We start from the raw sequence: 20,373 nt of genomic DNA, 5'->3' as shown, positions 1-20,373 counted from the left end.
TTATGAAACCATACTAGAAGAAATGTCTTATTTGTTTCAATTCTTTTTTCATGGTTTTAGTTCCGCACTTTCGACCCCTGCAAGCAACTGTGGTGTAGCCATCCTGACAATCCATACTTCTGCAAAACTAAAAAAGGACCTCCATTGGATGGAACGATGTGTGCTCTTGGCAAGGTTGGTTGGTTTATATAAATATATATATATATATAATAAATATTCATGTGCCCACGTAAGATGGTGGATCTGCTTTTATATAAAGTTATTGGTTCTTTTCCTGGCAATAGCATGCACACTCAAGACCAAACACTGCTGTATTTCATTAAGATTATGAAAAAAATATTGAATGCTTGGTTTGGAAAACGTCACATTGGAATCAATATAAATATTATGTTTCCATAGAGATAACAAGCTTTAGTGAATAGCCGTGCCCAATATTCAGATGGTGGTCACATTCCTGCCCAACATTACTTTTAAATTTTTAAAAAAATCTATGTTTGGACTTTATGCTCTTTATGCAGTCCACATGGCACACATTTACTCTAAAACAGGACGTCAGTAATTGCTCTTCATTACATTCAGCATTGACATAATCTAATACGATTGTATTAAAAAGAGAACTGTAATTCTATACGAAAATATCCTCAAGGCCTTCTGGGGTCTTGAAGTACAAAAGAAAGCCTTTCAATTGCAACTGCTTTTGGAATAGTAAGGCTGAGATTACTCTTAAATGTACCGTAGTTCGTCCATTTGTTTTTCTGAAAAGTGGTGTGGAGTTTGTGCAGTTTGTTAATTCTAATTTCATTCTACGTTTCCATTTATTTTTCTCATTTGCTAGCACGTGCATATTGCTATTATGTGCATCAAGAGTGTATATTCATTTAAAGAGTGGGGCACCTCATGCTGGAGGATTGACAATCGCTGAAAGTGGTATCAGCGGTATACTTTGGTGTACTCTCCGAACAACAAGTAAAATGAGATTTTGTGAAATGTTGCTCCCAGCGGGAAGTTCTGCTAACAGAAGCACATTACAGGGAAACTGCGGGCCTGCATTCGGTGACTTTTATCCAGAGAAAGGAAGTAATCAAAAAAAACAATAGCATCATCAGGAACACCAACCTCGCTGTGAATGCGAGCGAACATATGGGATGTGAAACGCGTCTCCATATGAACTGGTGCCTAAGGTGCCGTTCTGTACTACTGTCTGAAGTTTTCTTCCTATTAGTAGACCCAAGGAACAACTCATGCTGAACACCATGTTCAATGCTCTTAAGCGGTTGCTGTCAGTAACACCGCCACAGAAAACAAAATCAACTGGGTTATGAAGAGTCAATATAAATATTATGTATCAATAGGGATAACAAGTGCTATCTTTATTGAACCAAATATAAAACCATGAACAACATTCAGTGTTCAAATAATTATTAAGCATATATCAGAATAGCAACCTACACAGATTAGAAACAGACTCCCTGACTCTGCGCCAAAGCTTTGTCCTACTTGCACTGGCTGGTTGCATTGGGATACAGTGAGCACATTCGTCGCGGCTCTCCCTCGAGGTCGAGGATGATGGTCTACGTTCCATTGTTTTTATGAACTCTCAGATGGCTTATGAGTCCAATCCTGGCTTTGAAAGTTCTTTGGCATTCAGGGCAGGTAATTCTAGATGTCAGATCGGGCTTTGGTTGTTGCTGCCTCTCTTTCCGTTTATTTCTCTTTTCTTCTAATTCTGCGCATCTGTTGGCTTCGAAGGTCGCTGTTCCTTTTTGGATGGTGGTTCGCCAGAGTTTCCTGTCCTTGGCATTGGTTTCCCAATTTTCAATGTCGATTTCACATTTCATGCTGGCTTTTAAGGCGTCTTTGACCGCCTCTTTTACATTTGCCTTCTTTAAGCTGGGAGTAGAAGGCTTACTTTGGTAGACGCTCGTCTTCCACCCGAACAACATGACCGCTCCATCTTAGTTGGTTCTTGATGACAAAGGCTTCGATGCTTGATGTTTTTGCTTCATTCAGCACGCTGACGTTGGTTCTTCTGTCTTCCCAGCTGATATTTAAGCTGCTTCGAAGACATCGTTGATGGAACTTTTCAAGTGTTTTCAGATGGCATCGATATGTTGTCCAGGTTTCTGATGCATACAGGAGCGTTGGAATCACCACTGCTTTGTACACTAACATTTTGGTGTCTGGTCGGATGTCACGATTTTAAAAGACTCTTGTCCGGAGACGGCCAAAAGCTGTTCCAGCACAATTAAGACGATGTTGGATCTTGTCATCAAGTCGACATTGGAGGAGAGGTGACTTCCAAGGTACGGAAAGTGATCCACATTTTCCAGGGTTGTTTCACCAAGTTGGATTGATGGTTCTTTCCGATTTGTCTCAGTTGGTGACGATTGGTAGATAACCTGAGTCTTCTTGGAGTTGATGGTAAGTCCAAGTTTTGTGCATGCACTGTTGAAGGCAGTCAGAATATATTGCAGATGATTTTCTGAGAAAGCTGCAACACAGTTGTCTTCTGCCTATTGGAACTTGATGAGGGAGCTCGTAGATGTCTTAGCCTTGGACTTGAGACGGGCAAGATTGAAAAGTCTGTCATCTGTTCTGTAGACGATTTTGATCCCTGGGGGTAGGTCGTCCTTGATGACGTGGATGGTTGTTGCAATGAAGATGGTGAACATTGTTGGGGCAATCAAGCATCCCTGTTTCACTCCTGATCTGACTTGAAATGGCTCACACTTGCTGTTGCTGGCCATGACTGTGGCAAGCATGTTATCATGGAGGACTCTCAAGATTCGAATGCACTTTTCAGGACATCCATAGGTGGATAGGACGTCCCATACGAGTTCCCTTGATACCGAGTCAAAGGCCTTAGTGAGGTCGATGAATGCCATGTACAGGTTGAAGTTGTTCACGACATTTTTCTTGTAGTTGACGCATTGTGAAGATCACGTTGGCTATTCCACGTGATGGTCTAAAACCGGCAATGTGTCTCCAGAAGGATCTTCTCGGCTAAAGGCTTGAGTCGGTTGTTCATGATGTGGGCAAGGACCTTGCCTGCTGTTGCTAACAGGGAAATTCCACGATAGTTTCCGCAGTCAGATCGATCGCCTTTCTGTTTGTAAATGGTAACGATTGCTGAGTCTCTAAAGTCTCCTGGTACGTTTTCATTGATCCAGATCTTGATGAGAAGTTGATGCAGTTGGTAATGGAGCAGGTTACCTCCAATTTTGTAGACCTCGGCTGGTATTCCGTCGAGTCCAGCTGCCTTGTTATTTTTCAAGGTTTTGATGGCTTCCTTGACTTCAAGTGATGGTATTATACAGATCATAAATCTAAATTCTGTGTAATCCCAGAGGGTGAGCACTGTTAAACACAATTAGCTGAAATGATATAATCTTAGATGAAGAATATATGGATATGAATTGAGGAAGTTAATAATTAGGCATAGAAACATAGAAACATACAAAATAGGTGCAGGAGTAGGCCATTCGGCCCTTCGAGCCTGCACCGCCATTCAATATGATCATGGCTGATCATCCAGCTCAGTAGCCTGTACCTGCCTTCTCTCCATACCCCCTGATCCCTTTAGCAAAAAGGGCCACATCTAACTCCCTCTTAAATATAGCCAATGAACTGGCCTCAACTACCTTCTGTGGCAGAGAATTCCACAGACTCACCACTCTCTGTGTGAAGAAATGTTTTCTCATCTCGGTCCTAAAAGACTTCCCCCTTATCCTTAAGCTGTGACCCCTGGTTCTGGACTCCCCCAACATCGGGAACAATCTTCCCGCATCTAGCCTCTCCAACCCCTTAAGAATTTTATATGTTTCTATAAGATCCCCCCTCAGTCTTCTAAATTCCAGCGAGTACAAGCCCAGTCTATCTAGTCTTTCCTCATATGTAAGTCCCGCCATCCCAGGGATCAATCTGGTGAACCTTCTCTGTACTCCCTCTAAGGCAAGAACGTCTTTCCTCAGGTTAGGAGACCAAAACTGCACACAATACTCCAGGTGCGGTCTCACCAAGGCCCTGTACAACTGCAGCAGAACCTCCCTGCTCCTAAACTCAAATCCTCTTGCTATGAATGCCAACATACCATTCGCTTTCTTCACTGCCTGCTGCACCTGCATGCTTGCTTTCAATGACTGGTGCACCATGACACCCAGGTCACGTTGCATCTCCCCTTCTCCCAATCGGTCACCATTCAGGTAATACTCTGCTTTCCTGTTCTTGCCGCCAAAGTGGATAACCTCACATTTATCCACATTATATTGCATATGCCATGCATTTGCCCACTCGCCTAATCTATACATAAATTACGTAATTTCCTTTTCCTCCCCAGCATTGTTTCAAAGGTCACTGTATTTGGCTAACTCCTGACATACTGCGACACGATGGAAATTGGGGATCATGGAGCAAGTTTGGCTCCTGCTCTCGAACCTGTGGAATTGGTGTGCGATTCCGGACCCGGCAGTGTGATAACCCATTGTAAGTAGGTTTTTGATACAAATAACTTGTTACATTCTATTACCTTTAAGGATGCTTGAGGCAAAATACAATGAAATGATACAGAGCATATATCATCCATTCTGGAAATGCTGCAAGCGGCATTTTTTGATAAAATCCATAAAATATTTGTTATAGAAATGGCTGTATAAGATAGTTAAACATTTGGATTTGTAAGTTGCATGTAATTGCCGATGCTATTTCCAGGCAAGTTAGAGAATAAAAATATGTACGTATTATCTTCGTGAAATATTGCCAAATGATCTGGTTCTCTGCAAAGATCAAAATCCAAAATAGTTTTAAAGCCGTTCAAATAATTTAATTGATCATGGAGCCTATCTTTCATCGGTATGATATCAAAAACAATAAGAAACTGTTATGAAAGAGAATAAAACAGCAAATAACTTGCGCCTGTATACATTACAAAGAATTCATGGGTCCCTTGCGATATGCTATTTAATAAATTAAGGTCCCAGTGACCTGGAGTTCTGATCAGATTCCATCGGCATTTCAGTTGCAATTTGGCAAAACTGAGCATATGAAATGAAAGAATTTCAAACTTCAGAACAAATTAAAATTTTATGTTCTTTTTGCACTCCTTTACAACTCAGTTCCCTAAGAATTGGATTGAATGTGTTTCCATAAAAAAAAGGTCACAACATGGGCCAAAATGGTGACGAAAAGCTGTTAGGATAGTTTGCACCCAGAAACAGCACTAAAACAGAACCTGCACAACTCCTTTGTCTACTCCCATCGCCATGCAAGCACTGGGCCTCTAATCGCTGGAGTTTAGAAGGTTGAGGGGGGACCTCATTGAAACTTACAGAATAACAAAAGGCATAGGTAGAGTGGATGTGGAAAGGATGTTTCCACTGGTGGGAGAGTCTAGTACCAGAGGTCATATCCTCAGAATTAAAGGGCACTCTTTTAGAAAGGAGGTGAGGAGGAACTTCTTTAGTCAGAGGGTAGTTAATCTGTAGAACTCATTCCCACAGAGGGCTGTGGAGGCTGTCAGTGGATATTTTTAAGGTAGAGATAGACAAATTCTTGAATAGAACGGGTGTCAAGGGTTGTGGGCAGAAGGCAGGAAAATGGGATTAGGAGGCAGAGATCAGCCGTGATTGAATGGCGGAATAGACCCGATGGGCCGAATGGCCTAATTCTACTCCGATAACCTGTGAACTTGCCAGCAAATATACTCATTGGTTACCATGGAGCTCACTGAGATCGCAGAGGAGATGAGAACAGCTCCACAGTCACCCACAGCGGCATGAAAATGTTGGTCACAAGGAAGGTCCTGTGCGCCTGTTGTTGGGGGTGTGATTGAGATGTCTTCTCCCCCTTATTCCACCAGCATGACCCTTAAACAAGTTTCCAAACATCTTGTCTGATGAAAGTTGGAAAAATGACACTGCCCAATGCTGAAAGGTCAGCTAGATATATTTGTCAGGTATTCATATCTTTCACACATGCCTTACAATTTAAAACATATTCCCAGGTATTGCAGAAATAAAATATATAAGGTCAGAAAATAGAAGCAAACGGGGTGGCCCAGCGATAGAGCTGCTGCCTCACAGCGCCAGAGACCCGGGTTAGATCCTGACTACAGGGGGCTGTGTGTGTGTGCACAGTTTGTACATTCTCCCTGTGACTGCATGAATTGTCTCCAGATTCTGGTTTCCACCCACATTTTCCACCCACATTCCAAAGACGTGCAGATTTGTAGATGAATTGGCTTCTGTACATTGCCCCCACTGTGTAAGAAGCGAAAGTGGATGACATGGAACTAGTGTGTGGGCGATCGATGGCTGCATGGACTTGGTGGGCCGAAGGGACTGTTTCCATGCTGTATCCCTAAACTAAACTAAACTACAAAGACCTTTGAAATACTACAGATGGGGCAGCTCAGAGTGCGATTTAGTCCAATATTTGTTGATTACGATGGACTCTTGTACTCCAACATCGATACCATTTATAAGTGAAAATGCTGCCTGTAATTTCCTGTCAGATAGAAGGAAACTTGACCAGAATAAATTTGTATCAGAAAATGTGGAATCGCTGAGATTCCGAGATTCTGCATATTTAGTTTAGTTTAGAGATACAGCGCGGAAAAGGGCCCTTCAGCCCACTGGGTCCACGCCGACCAGCGATCCCCGCACATTAACACTATCCTACACACACTAGGGACAGTTTTAACATTTACTAAGCCAATTGAACTACAAACCTGTACGTGTATATGGAAAATGACGCTAGTCACTTGTGTCCGTGAAAGCTTCCATGGGCTATTTTCCTGGGAGGCACATGTACTAGCTTCCATGAAAGCTTCCATGGGCTATTTTCCTGGGAGGCACATGTACTAGCCAGTTTCCCAACACCACTACTAGTGTTGAAGTCCCAATTTTGCTGGCTGAGTTTTCAAACAAGTTCCAGCTCTGCACTGCCTCTGGAGTGGAGCCCGAGCGTTGGAATTTCCCAGCACTGTGCCAAGGAATCTGCTTTTGGATCTTGTTCCTGGTTAGACCTGACACTGAATCTATGAGCCAGATCTCTTCAATAACAACTGTACTACTGCAAAGAAAAAAGTAGAAACAAAGAACTGCAGGTGCTGCTTTACAGAAAAGGGCACAAAGTGCTGGAGTAACACTGGCTGTCTGGAGAAGGGTACCGACCCAAAGCGTCACCTATCCATGTTCTCCAGAGGTGCTGCCTGACCCGCTGAGTTACTCCAGCACTTTGTGGCCTTTAAAATTAAGAACATGGTAAGACACGTGTGGCTGCGCCTAACGGCTGCGGCTCTCTGGCAGTCTGTTTGTCTTTTTTTCCTTTTTTTTTTGTTTGTGTCGGTGTTGGGATGGTTTTTGTTTCTGTTTTTAGCTCTGTATGTGTGGGGGGTGGGGCGGGGGGTGGGGGAACCTTCTTTTATTAGGTCTCTTCCCCGGGGCACAGCTCGGCCGCGGGGCCTTCCATCGCCCGCGGGGCCTTCCATCGCCCGGCTCGGCCGCTGGACTTAACATCGCCGGCGCGCCTCGGCCGCGGGACCTAACAGTGCCCGGCGCGGCTCGGCCGCGGGGCCTTCCATCGCCCGGTACGGCTGCAGGATGGTTCAGCGCTCGGTGCGGCTCGGCCGCGGGGCCTTCCATCGCCCGGTGCGGCTCGGCCGCGGAACGGTTCAGCGCCCGGCGTGTCGCCTTTCATCGCCCGACGCGGCTCGGCTGCGGGACTTAACATCGCCGGCGCGGCTCGGCCGCGGGACGTTTCAGTGCCCGGTGCGGCTCGGCCGCGGGACTTAGCAGCGGCCGCGGGGCCTTCCATCGCCCGGCGCGGCTCGGCCGCTGGACTTAACATCGCCGGCGCGGCTCGGCCGCGGGACGTTTCGGTGCCCGGTGCGGCTCGGCCGCGGGGCCTTCCATCCCCTTGCGGGGGCTGTGCGTGTCGGTCGCCTCGGTAGGGGTCGAGCTGCCTGTCCGTGGGCGCGGGGGAAGAGAGTGGAAGTTTTGTTGCCTTCCATCACAGTGAGGGGGTGTTTGGAGTCACTGTGATGGATGTTTGTGTTGGGGTCGTGTGTCCTGTGTTCTTTTCTTTTTTGCTGTGTCTTGTGACTGCTGAAATTTCGTTCGGTATTTATACCGAATGACAATAAAGTTCTGTTATATGTTATATATCAATAGGGGTGGGGCTCGGCATTATATTTAAAACAAATCCAAGAGTTTTTAGGTAATTTAATGTTTGTATATCATTCTTTATATTTGTAAAAACATCTTATTTTTATTTTTAATAATCTTTAAAGGTTTCTGAATGTTAATGATATTCAGAAGAACAGCGGAAAACCAAAATTGATTGCTTTTGACAAAGAATTGCCAAGGGATTGTTGGGCGGGACTCAGTCTGGCTCACCCGCATGACTCTGTCGCTGAGTTCCAGTCCATGCAATACTCCTGCAGCCTCGCCTTTCAGCTCCACAACTGCCTCACACTGCAAGATTGCTTGGCAGTGGGGAATGCAACCACTGAGTGCAGGCAGTGGGCCCTACGCAGTTAAATGCAGGCAATAAGAATTAAAGTTCACATTTTGTGCCTGTGAGATGTTACACTTCTTGGCAGCTGCTACAATGTTGGAGTTGTTGAATCCTTCAGAATATTGACAAATAGCAAAATGCCGTTCTCCAAAGTTCAGATTTTATTTTGCAAAACTTTGCTACACAAATCATGCCCTTCTCACTGATGGCAGATTTAAATTCAGTGCAAATAATGTTAACATTCTTTCATCTTCTAACATTAGTGATTGACAATTTGATCCACACTAGAATAACCCATTAACAGCATTTTAGAGGGGCACAGTGGCGCAGCGGTAGAGCTGATGCCTTACAGTGCCAGAGACCCAGGTTCGATCCTGACTATGGTTGCTTGTCCGTATGGAATTTGTGCATTCTCCCCGTGACCTACGTGGGTCTTCTTCGAGATCTTCGGTTTTCACCCGCACTGCAAAGACGTACAGGTGTGTAGATTAATTGGCTTAGTATAAATTAAAAATTGTCCCTGGTGTGTGTAGGATAGTGTTAGTGTGCGGGGATCGCTGGTCTGCACGGACACGGTGGGCCGAAAGGCCTGTTTCCGTGCTGTGTCTCTAAACTAAACCATTACTCTGTTACTGTTAACATTCTAAACATTGAACTAACTTCGGGAGGAACTTGGCATCATGTTAGGCACAAACATTGAAGGCCAAAGTGCCCGTTCCTGTGCTGTACTGTTCTCTGTTCTATGAACTCAAGTAGAGCCAGCAGCATTTGTGGAGGGAAATGAAAGACGATGTTTCAGGTCAGGACCCTACATCAGACTGAAATGTTGTCTGTCCATTTCTCTCCACTGAGATCCACTCAGTTCCTCCAGCACTTTGTTTTTGCTCAAGATTTCAGCATTTGCAGTCTCTTGTATCTGCCTTCTAAACAGTGATTCGATGGTTTGTTTTCCATGAGAAAATGACTTAAGTATTATTATATATGTTGTAGTATGCTTCACATCAGCGATCATTCATTTTGATTATAATTTGATGAATGAAATAACTTAGAGATGAACATTTTTCCCCCTAGACCCTCTAATGGTGGCCGAGATTGCTCAGGACCAAGCTACGAGTATCAGCTTTGTAACACAAAAGACTGCCCAGAGCATTTTGAAGACTTCAGAGAACGGCAGTGCCGACAGTGGAATGGCAACTTTGAATATAATAACAGCAAACATGAGTGGTTGCCATATGAGCACCCTGACTGTAAGGAAGCTAATAGAGGCTTTTTTAATTTTATCCAGTGTCTATAGTGTTTCTGGTCAGCATATGTACAATATAACATTTGTTCAGGCGGTATGAAACATAACAAAAAATATCTATATACTTAATGAACTACAAAGCCCGAAAGGTTGCAGAGAAGATTTACAAGGATGTTACCAGGACACGAGGGCCTGGGCTATAGGGAGAGCAGGTTGTGCAGGCTAAGACTCTATTCCTTGGAGCACAGGAGGATGAGGGGTGATCTTATAGCGGTGCACAAAATCATGAGAGGAATAGTTTGGGTAGACGCACAGAATCTCTGCCCAGAGTAGGGGAATTCGAGAATGATAGGACATAGGTTTAAGGTGAGGGGGAAAAGATTTAATAGGATCCTGAGGAGTAAATTATTCACACAAAGGGTTGTGGGTGTATGGAACAACCTGCCAGAGAAGGTAGTTGAGGCAGGGACTATCACAACATTTAAGACAAATTTGGACAGGTACATGGATAGAACAGGTTTAGAGGGATATGGCCAAATGCAGGTGGGACTAGTGTAGATGGGATGTTGGCCGAAGGGCCTGTTTCCATGCTGTCTGACTATGACTATGACTCTATTAAGTAACATAAAATAAGATCAGTCCCTTAAGATTTGTAGCAATCTTGATCACATCCTTAAATGTTCCTCAGCACTGGCTATCTTAAAATTGCATGTTTTAGTGCAAGGGACCTAACTAATGTAAGGTCAATGGAGGTCCGTAAGACTATATTTCAAATACCTGCCAGTAACTTGGAAAATCCAGCTCCTGTTTGCTATGCCGGGAAGCATTGCTCATCATATGCGTCCTTAGGGAGCTTGGCCAGAAACACATCTTTCAGTTGCTAGAGGTCTCGAGCTCTATGGATTTCCTGTTAAGGAATTGGTGAATATTCTGCACCTTAAAAGACCACAAAAACATCCAAACACGGTAAGAATCTAGTAACACCTGAGGCAAGAAGCCTATTATAACCTAATATGTCAATGTTTGTGAAATATGCTGAGCAGAGCGAAATTGAAACTCCACTTTATTTCATAGAAACATAGAAAATAGGTGCAGGAGTAGGCCATTCGGCCCTTCGAGCCATTCAATATGATCATGATCATGATCATATTGATCATCAAAATCAGTACCCCGTTCCTGCTTTTTCCCCATATCCCTTGATTCCATTAGCCCTAAGAGCTATATCCAACTCTCTCTTGAAAATATCCAGTGAATTGGCCTCCATTGCCTTCTTTGGCAGAGAATTCCACAGATTCACAACTCTCTGGGTGAAAATGTTTTTCCTCATCTCAGTCGTAAATGGCCTACCCCTTATTCTTAAACTGTGAGCCCTGGTTCTGGATCCCCCAACATTTGGGAACATTTTTCCTGCATCCAGTCTGTCCAATCCCTTAAGAATTTTACATGTTTCTATAAGATTCCCTCTCATTCTTCTAAATTCCAGTGAATATAAGCCGAGTCACAATCACAATTTAAGATTTAACGGGTTTGACTTGATGGCTCAGAAATTGCACTTAGCGGTGAAGAAACAGCACTTGCTGGTGCTGTGTAAGGCTCTCCTTTTCTGACCTCTTTTGTTCTCAGGCATCAGATCACTGGCTGTGAAGTCATTCAGTCAGCAGAGCAGCCAACTACAGTAATACCCACGGACAGCAAACCAGGTAGAAAAAGAAGAGTTCTTAATTAACATTTTGAATATTTTACAGGAAAGAATTTGGAGCATACATGTAGATCAGTGTTGAAGTAGAAATATCAAGATACTTCTTATTTTCAAAAGATCTATTAAATGCTAAATCCCTTTATTTCAAAGCATTTAAAAATTTACTATGACCCTGCAAAATATTTCCAGGCCATTTTGCACCAGGACTGGCATGGTGAATCTGTGGAATTCTTTGCCACAGACGGCTGTGGAGGCCGAGTCAATGGATATTTTTAAGGCAGGGATTGATGGATTCTTGATTGGTACGCGTGTCAGGGGTTATGGGCAGAAGGCAGAAGAATGGGGTTGAGAGGGAAAGATAGAGAGATCAGCCATGATTGAATGGCGGAGTAGACTTGATGGGCCGAATGGCCTAATTCTTCTCCTATAACTTATAAACGTCTGAACTTATGACTTGTTCATAAATATTTAAAATTCACAATAAGATTTAAGAGCTTGCCTTTATTGATCAGAGAAAGCAGCATATGGAACAGCCCACAAGACCATCATCCCAACAGCCTACTCCACATAGAATCGTTGGCATTTTAATATTATATTATGCTTATTTGTCTGTTTCATTGGATAATGACAGCAAACACTAATAGTTTTACATATTTTTTACTGAAAATCCTGGTCTTTTATCAAAGGACTTTCCAGTTGGAAATTAAGAACAGTGATAGGTGTCAAACAACATACGTTATGGAGACCTGCTGCATCTGCTGGTTGCAAAGTATTTAAACTCCCCTTCGCATTCCCATACTAACCTTACTGACCTGGGCCTCCTCCATTGCCAGAGTGAGGCTACACACAAACTGGAGGAACAGCGCCTCATAGTGGTAGATTACAACCCAATAGTGTGAACATTGAATTCTCCAATTTTAGGTAACTGTCTACAAACATCTCCCCCTTTCCCCCCGCCTCCTCCTCCACCCTTGCCTTTTCCTCCTCTCATCCCTCTGCCCCACCTGGATATGCACCTATTTCTCCATTTCCTGCTCCCCCCACCCTCTTCCCCCTATATTCCCTCCTCTGGCTTCACGTTTAATGCCACTTCTATCCTTGTCTCACACTTGTTCACCCATTTGCCAATCACAGCCCCTCTCTCCTATATCTACCTATCACTTGCCAGGCTTTATTCCACCCCCACCTCTCTTCCAGCTTTCTCCCCCCCCCCAACTACAATCAGTCTGAAGAAGGGTCCCGACCCAAAACGTCGCCTATCCATGTTTTCCAGAGATGCAGCCTGAATTGTATGGGTATTTTATTGTAAGGGTATTCAAGCTGAAGCCTGACAGGAAATCAGAGAGACAGATGAGTGATGAATGTTTGGAGTGGGGATTGGATGGAAAGTACAGAAACAGGAAAAATGAGCATTTCCATTTAGGTGACTGCAATGGGACGGATATAAGAAAAGAGCTCAAGAGAAACAAAATGAAATGAATTGTAGTCTCTCGTCTAGACTGACACACATACAGATGAGGACAGCAATGGAAGGAATGTATTCTATTTGTAAACTGAGAACCTGTCCCTTTCTCCACATGTCCTGTACCAGATGGATTTAATATTGTTACCTCAGGTTTGGGTGTCTGATGTCGTACTGATCAGTCCAAAGGTACAAAATATCACTGAATTATCGGCCCACTCATGTTTCCTACAACTCCATATTAGTGCTGTCTATTTGTTCTTGCTAACAGAGCAGCAGCTTAATTTGAAGCCCGTTATTTATCTTGAAGAAATTACTCTTCAGATCATTGACTTGGGACCAGATGAAGTCACTGCAAGGGTTCATGGAAAAGTACTTCCCATAAACGTACGCCCATTTAGGTTCTGGTCGTCATTTTAAATCCATATGTTTCAGGCAGAGAGCAGCTGGCTTTCTACATCTGCCTGTTTTTTCCCCTCTATCAGACTAACCTACAGGCCTCGAGAACGCTGCCTCCCAGCACACCTTTGTTTGTCATTCTTGTGGAAAGTGAACGAATTAAAATCCTAAAAAAACTTGGGAATAAAACTGATTGAGAAAATTTTAGGAAGACCACTTAGAAATCAAAAAGCAATCCAAACAAATCTAAACGAAATAAAAGCACAGCCCATCTGCTGTATCACTTCCAAATGAGCTGATCAACTCTAAAAAAAAAATGACAACTAATGGCAAAGGTAATTGACAAAATGTTAGTAAAGGTTGTCAGAAGTCTGAAAATGAGCTGCAAATGCACACTTCACACTGTGCTATTGCAGCAGGGTCAGCCCAGAGCCCGGCTTTAATCGTCATGGTTTTTATGTCCTTCATGGAGGGAATTTAAAAGTTCTGGCTGACCTTTCTGTGAACTCAGCATAGTCAGGTTGGGAAAAAACAGACGGAATAACCCTATTACGTATTACCAGATATTCAACCCCTCCCAAATTTCTATGCTGCCTCCACGCCCAGATCAGTTTCACTTGTAGACTGCAGGCACAGAATGAAAAAAAAACCGTAAACGTTTGGATATAATGTTCATTTAGCACCACGGACTTTTATTCACAATTACAGTTTAAAGCAGATTTTAGAACATTCCGTACCTGTGAAAATCATTTACTTTTATACTTCATACTTTTTGACGATACTTGCGTTAGTGAGCTGCGATGTACTGGAACACATGGCTGTAAACTTAAAAACTCTTAACTCATTGGGAATAATGGTTAGAGAACTTTATGAAAGGCTTCTTTTCTAGATAAACCCACTTGTGAGCCACCAAATGTTGGATCCAGCGTAAATTTGTCCTTCTCATTTCACATTTCTCCTTCCTGAAATCACAAGTATGTAATTGAACATCATTTATTGAAAATTTGGATGTAACCTACCATGCCTAAGTGACCATTAACATTCATTTAAGTGTTTAGCATTGAACTATGGGCTGAATTTCCTTAGAGGGAGTACAGAGAAGGTTCACCAGATTGATCCCTGGGATGGCGGGACTTTCATATGAGGAAAGACTGGATAGACTGGGCTTGTACTCGCTGGAATTTAGAAGACTGAGGGGGGATCTTATAGAAACATATAAAATTCTTAAGGGGTTGGAGAGGCTAGATGCGGGAAGATTGTTCCCGATGTTGGGGGAGTCCAGAACCAGGGGTCACAGCTTAAGGATAAGGGGGAAGTCTTTTAGGACCGAGATGAGAAAACATTTCTTCACACAGAGAGTGGTGAGTCTGTGGAATTCTCTGCCACAGAAGGTAGTTGAGGCCAGTTCATTGGCCATATTTAAGAGGGAGTTAGATGTGGCCCTTTTTACTAAAGGGATCAGGGGGTATGGAGAGAAGGCAGGTACGGGATACTGAGCTGGATGATCAGCCATGATCATATTGAATGGCGGTGCAGGCTCGAAGGGCCGAATGGCCTACTCCTGCACCTATTTTCTATGTTTCTATGTTTCTATGAATTTGACAGTGTTTTATGGAATATAGAAAAGTACAGCATAGGAACAGGCCCCTTGGCCCACAATGTCTGTGCCGAACATGATGCTGAGATAAACTAATGTCATTTGCCTACACCCGATCCATGTCCCTCCATTCCCTGTATATCCATGTGCCTATCTAAAAGTCTCTTAAATGCCACTATCATATCTGCTTCCACCACCACCCCTGGCAGCGTGTTCTAGACAACCACCACACCCCGTGTATAAAACGTGCCCCACACATCTCAATTAAGCCGCCCCTTTCACCTTAAAGTTATGCCCTCTTGTCTTTGATGTTTCCACCCTGAAAAAAAGGTTCTGGCTGTCTATATCTATGCCTTTCATATTTTTACATGCATCTACCAGATCTCCTTTCAACCTCCAGGGTTCCGGAAAAAGCAATATCAGTCGCTCCAACTTTTCCTTGGAGCCAAGACCCTCTAATCCAGGAAGCATTCTGGTAAAATGGTTCTGCGCCCTGTTGAATTAAATCGCCAAGAAGGGAATTCCTGACACGATTTATGTTGAAAGTGGAACCATTTTATGAAGAAAGAAATGTGTTTTCAATAGAGTATGAATGTTATAACCCTGAAAATTCTTTTGACTTTGCTGCTCTCTTTCCAACCATTTGGGGAAGGGTTCAGACCTGAAGTATTTCACCTCTTTCTTTCATTGAAAGTTCCGCGATTCCTGAGGGCAGGCTGGATTAATACAGATGAGGTTCACTACAGAATTTGCCTCGAACCTTGCTCTGACAATGCACAAAGCAATTGCCTGTCGACTTGCCCAGTTTCGGATGCATATTGTTGTTCTGAGCCTCTGCTTTGCGTTGGTACCAATGCCAATTCTACAGTGTCTGAAGTGTAAATGGGGTAGTGTGTGATGTAGTTAATTCCCCATGCCAGTGGAGGCTGGAGTTCACTCTAAAGGGCCCAATGCAGAGGTGTTTGGACAAATGTGAGGCTCATCAACGTAATTGCAGAGCTGGGGGCTACTAGCTTTCCACTCCCTCCCACTCAATGATTCAATGTTACTTTATTGTCACATGTGCCATGGTACAGTGACATGCTTTGTTTTGCACACAACCTAGTAGAATCATGTAGCGGACCTCGTCAGTGCAGTTGCCATGTTTTTGGTGCTAACAAAGTTACGAAAGTTCACCGAACAATCCTCTCTGCTGCCTGTCGCCGCACGTTGGAACAGGCGGCCCCCCATGCCGGACCCCCTCCTTCATTCTCGGCCCCCCCCTCCCCTGCAGGACCCCTCCTTCATTCTCGGCCCCCCTTCCCCTGCAGGACCCCCTTCGATCTTGGCGCCCGCACCCCCATGCCGGGTCCTTCCTTTTGTTCTCGGTGGGCACTCCCTCCCCAGCGCCATCCCCCCATTGTTCTGCCCCCCTCCGCCCCCGCCGGTTCCCCCCATCGTTCTCAGCAGCCTACCATATCCTATCCCCTCTCCCATTCCACTGGCATCACATGTGTAGGCAGGAGAATAAATGATGCCGTGCAATCATTTGTCTCATGCTCGCTATGCTAGTATCTCCACCTTATATCAGAATATAGCATGCCTTTCAATTCTGGGTATGTGCATTACTGGCTCACACACTGGAATCCCGCAATTTTCAATGAAGGCAGACAGGGTGAAATACTTTGGGTTCCCGGTTCTTCTCCAAACAGGCACAGCCTCAGAATAAAAGGACGACACCTTTAGCATGGAGATGAAGAAGGAATTTCTTTAGCCAGACAGTGGTGAATATATGGAATTCATTGCCACGGGCGGCAGTGGAGGCCAAGTCACGGGTATTTTTGAAACGAAGATTGATAAGTTCTTGATTAGTAAGGATGTCAAAGGTAACGGCGATAAGGCAGGAGAATTGGGTTGCGAGGGAAAAATAGATCAGCTATGATTGAAAGGCGGACCAAACTCGATGGGCCAAATGGCCTTAGTCTGCTCCGAATGAATCTTATGGAAAAAGTATCAATTAAATCGCATTCTCTGCCCCACAGAAAGTTCTGAGCCGCAACACCCATCCTCCACTGAAAATATAATCAAGTTCAGCCCACTGTTACAATACTGAACACGTCAATGAGAATTGCCAGAGTTAGTCTTTCAGCCAACATTAAGTCGGCAAACCAGACACACAGCTGGAGCTTCACTCTCCTGTAGAAAATGGACACAGTTATCTTCAGTTGCTCTGCTTGTGCTCTGGAGCATCTGGGATGTTTAGCTCAAATGACAACAGGGATTGAACACATCCGAAGGCATGTGAAGATTATAGGTTTATAGAGAAAAGTATCATCTGATGTATTTCCTGTTATTGAACCCTTGCTACCATTAACAATGTACAGCAGCACTAAGGAAGCAGAGGGTCGGAGGATTCCGAAACAAAAGGGCTGAAGTTAATTACATACAGGAACGCAAGGGATTCAAAGTCACTCTAAGACAATATTTCTTCTGCCAGCAAAGCCAGCTATGCAACGCTGCAAGAAGAGCTTAAGCTTTTTTTTCCCTGCCCAGGCAGAGGCAGCTAATCAGGGGCCCCTGAAATGCTGCTGGAAGGTTGCCAGCAATCCAGAAATGTGTCTGCTGTGTGGGATTTACTGAGGTCAGAGTGGAAGCTGGGGGTCAGGATGAAGGCCTGCTGTAAAAGACTTCCAGCAACAAGGAAATCCAGGCCTCAGCAATCTTGACATGTTGAATCCTGATGTCCATTAACATCATTTTTATGTGAGCGATGGTGTATAATTTGGTGTGAAGATGAGCAGGATGATCACAGTGCAGAATTAACTCATAACTGTTGCATCTGGTAGCATGGCAACTTCTTGCAACTTTCTAAATAACACGATTGCAGTGTGTCGCTGGTGCTAACCGTGTTGTTCAGTGACTACTGCTCAGCTCAACTCAATGCCCAAAATTGTCAAGCCGATTAATAGTTAAAGCCAGCAGAGAAAGTACATTGTTGCAGCCGCAGGTGCCAAATTCCAGAGCAGACTTCTTGCCTGAAAAGCAGACATCTAATACCATTCCTCAGAAGATAGACACAAAATGCTGGAGTAACTCAGCGGGACAGACAGCATCTCTAGAGAGAAGGAATGGGTAATGTTCCAGGTCGAGACCCTTATTTAGACTGAGTCAGGGGGGGAGGGAGACTAGAGTTATGTGGAAGGGTAAGTTGTGAAAACAACAGATCAAAGCAGATGTTGATCAAGGAAATATAGAATGGATCATTGCCATTCCTCACTGTGGCTGATGTAGGACTGTTTCCAGGATATTCCGAATGGATGTGGGCTCCCGTTTTCCCAGTTCTCTCTCATTGAGCACATTTTCCTCTTCAGCTCTGCACACGCTGCTTTCAAAAGTGATTTCCAACTTATCCATGAACGTCTGGAAGTAACTGCTTTGTGCAAGTACCATGAAGTTAACTTTAGAAAGATTGACAGACACAAAATGTTGGAGTAACTCAGTGAGTCAGGCAACATCTCTGGAGAAAAGGAATAGGTGACATTTCAGGTTGGAATCCTTCTTCAGAGTGAAAGACGGAGAAGGCCAGAACAAAACAGGGCCGGGAACAGATGACCTCAGAAAGGGTGGAGTCCATAATGGGTCATTGCTGGCCGGGGAAGATGTGCTAATGACAGGGATACATGGATGCGAATGGTGGAACTAGTAGGCCAACTAGGGTGGGAGTGGGGGGGGGAGGAAATGCAATAGTTACTTGGAATTGGAGAAATCAATTTTCATGCAGCTGGGCTGTAAGATGTCCAAGTGAAATATGAGGTGATGGTCCTCTAATTTGCATATGTCATCACTCTGGCAGGAAGGAGACCCAGGACCGAAAGTTCACTATGAGAATGGGAAGAAGAGTTATAATGTTTGGCAACCAGAAGATCGTGTAGCCCAAGGCGGACTGAGTGTGTGAAATAAGGAATGAAATTGGAGCGTAGAAAGAATGATACTTGTAGCATTGTACCAATAATCAATCAACATCAGTCGACAACTGGCTAAAAATCAGTCCCTTTGGGAAGCACTGTGGAGGTTCCTTATTGCAGCAAACTCATATTAAGAGCTTATGAGTAAGAAAGATAATTATTTGGAACCCTAAACTTCGTAATAGAAAAGTTGGCTTCAAACCAGCATTGCACACATATTGATGTCACAATCAGCTACTTGCAGTAATGTGCACTAACACCTAGTAAATTCAATGAACACATTCAACAAATGAGGGTGCATGTTGCAGCCATTTTGGAGCTAAAATTGGGCCCCATCGGATCAAATGAATGGGGTTGGTGGATTTGAATTTTTTGTCCTTTTTCATACATCTTTTTTGAACCTCCATCTGTACCAATTTAGTTCTAAATCAAATATTCTGGCAATGAAATATTCGATGACTCCCAGCCATCTGATTCTTATGAAAAACAGTCCAAATAGGAATTGATCTGTAATCCAACTAAGATGTACTTACACTAACAAAATATATTTTAAGAACAACATCCGAGGATAAGCTAGATATGAAATGATAAATATGTCTCCCAACAGCTGACCAGAGGTGCTTCCTCACCTGTGAATCAAAAGAAACTCGGGAAATAGTCTACATGAAGAGACTAGTACACGATGGAACTCGTTGTTCCTACAGGAATCGCTATGATATTTGCGTTCGAGGTGGTTGTGTGGTGAGTAAACCAAATTTTTCCTCAAAGTCGAATTAAGTAATAGAGGTTGGAAGATTATTCTGGGATATTTTTTAAAGATGCTATTATCTGGTCCAGGAAAAGCTTAAAAACTTAAAAACTCCAATTTCTAATATTGTCGTTTCATTGTTTGATAAAACTTGCTGAAGATAATTTTTTAAGCAGTTGCATTTATTATTTGAGCATGCTGTTCCAACATTACCTCAATCTTTAAATAATCCAGTGTCAATTTGGGCAGTTTCACAGGTGAATAAAATACAATGGACATTGTCCATGTTTCCCTTAACAAAGGATAGTTTGTAATATTGGGGAAACGTGAGACAACAGATAATTGAATCGGGGGCTAAAAAAACAAGCTGCTAGAGGAACTCAGTGAATCGAGTCTCATCCGTGGAGGCAATGAGATGGTCGATGCTTCTGTCTGGGTACAAGGTCATGACCTAAAATGCCGACAATCCCTTTGTCCCCACAATACTGCTCAAGCTGCTGAGTTCATCCAGCAGTTTGTTTTTACACCTGGTTTGTGATATTGGATGACCTTCTATTATGGTGCGAAGCAACTGAATGGTGTTGGAATAATAGAATAAAACAACATTGCTAAAGTTTTTAAAAAAAGACTTAAGTATTTAATATGCATTTAGGATTTCCATGGTTACAGTGCCCTCCATAATGTTTGCGACAACGACCCATCATTTACAGTATTTATTTGCCTCTGTACTCCACAATTTGAGATTCGTAATAGAAAAAATCACATGT

General features: G+C 43.5%; 1 protein-coding gene across 1 annotated transcript in view; it reads left to right on the top strand.

The window, feature by feature from the left end:
- LOC144600083 (A disintegrin and metalloproteinase with thrombospondin motifs 2-like) overlaps window positions 1-20,373 on the top strand; it is a 179,251-nt gene that overhangs the window by 138,827 nt on the left and 20,051 nt on the right. Inside the window, exons 10-13 of the mRNA XM_078411470.1 lie at window positions 61-174; window positions 4,337-4,482; window positions 9,586-9,761; window positions 19,466-19,599. Of these exons, the coding sequence (XP_078267596.1) occupies window positions 61-174; window positions 4,337-4,482; window positions 9,586-9,761; window positions 19,466-19,599 (570 nt within the window). The remainder of the gene's footprint in view (window positions 1-60; window positions 175-4,336; window positions 4,483-9,585; window positions 9,762-19,465; window positions 19,600-20,373) is intronic.

This window comes from Rhinoraja longicauda, chromosome 14, assembly GCF_053455715.1.
Source record: "Rhinoraja longicauda isolate Sanriku21f chromosome 14, sRhiLon1.1, whole genome shotgun sequence".
NCBI lineage: Eukaryota > Metazoa > Chordata > Chondrichthyes > Rajiformes > Arhynchobatidae > Rhinoraja > Rhinoraja longicauda.
Note: the sequence above shows the minus strand (reverse complement) of the source record. Positions and strands in the feature narration are given on the sequence as shown.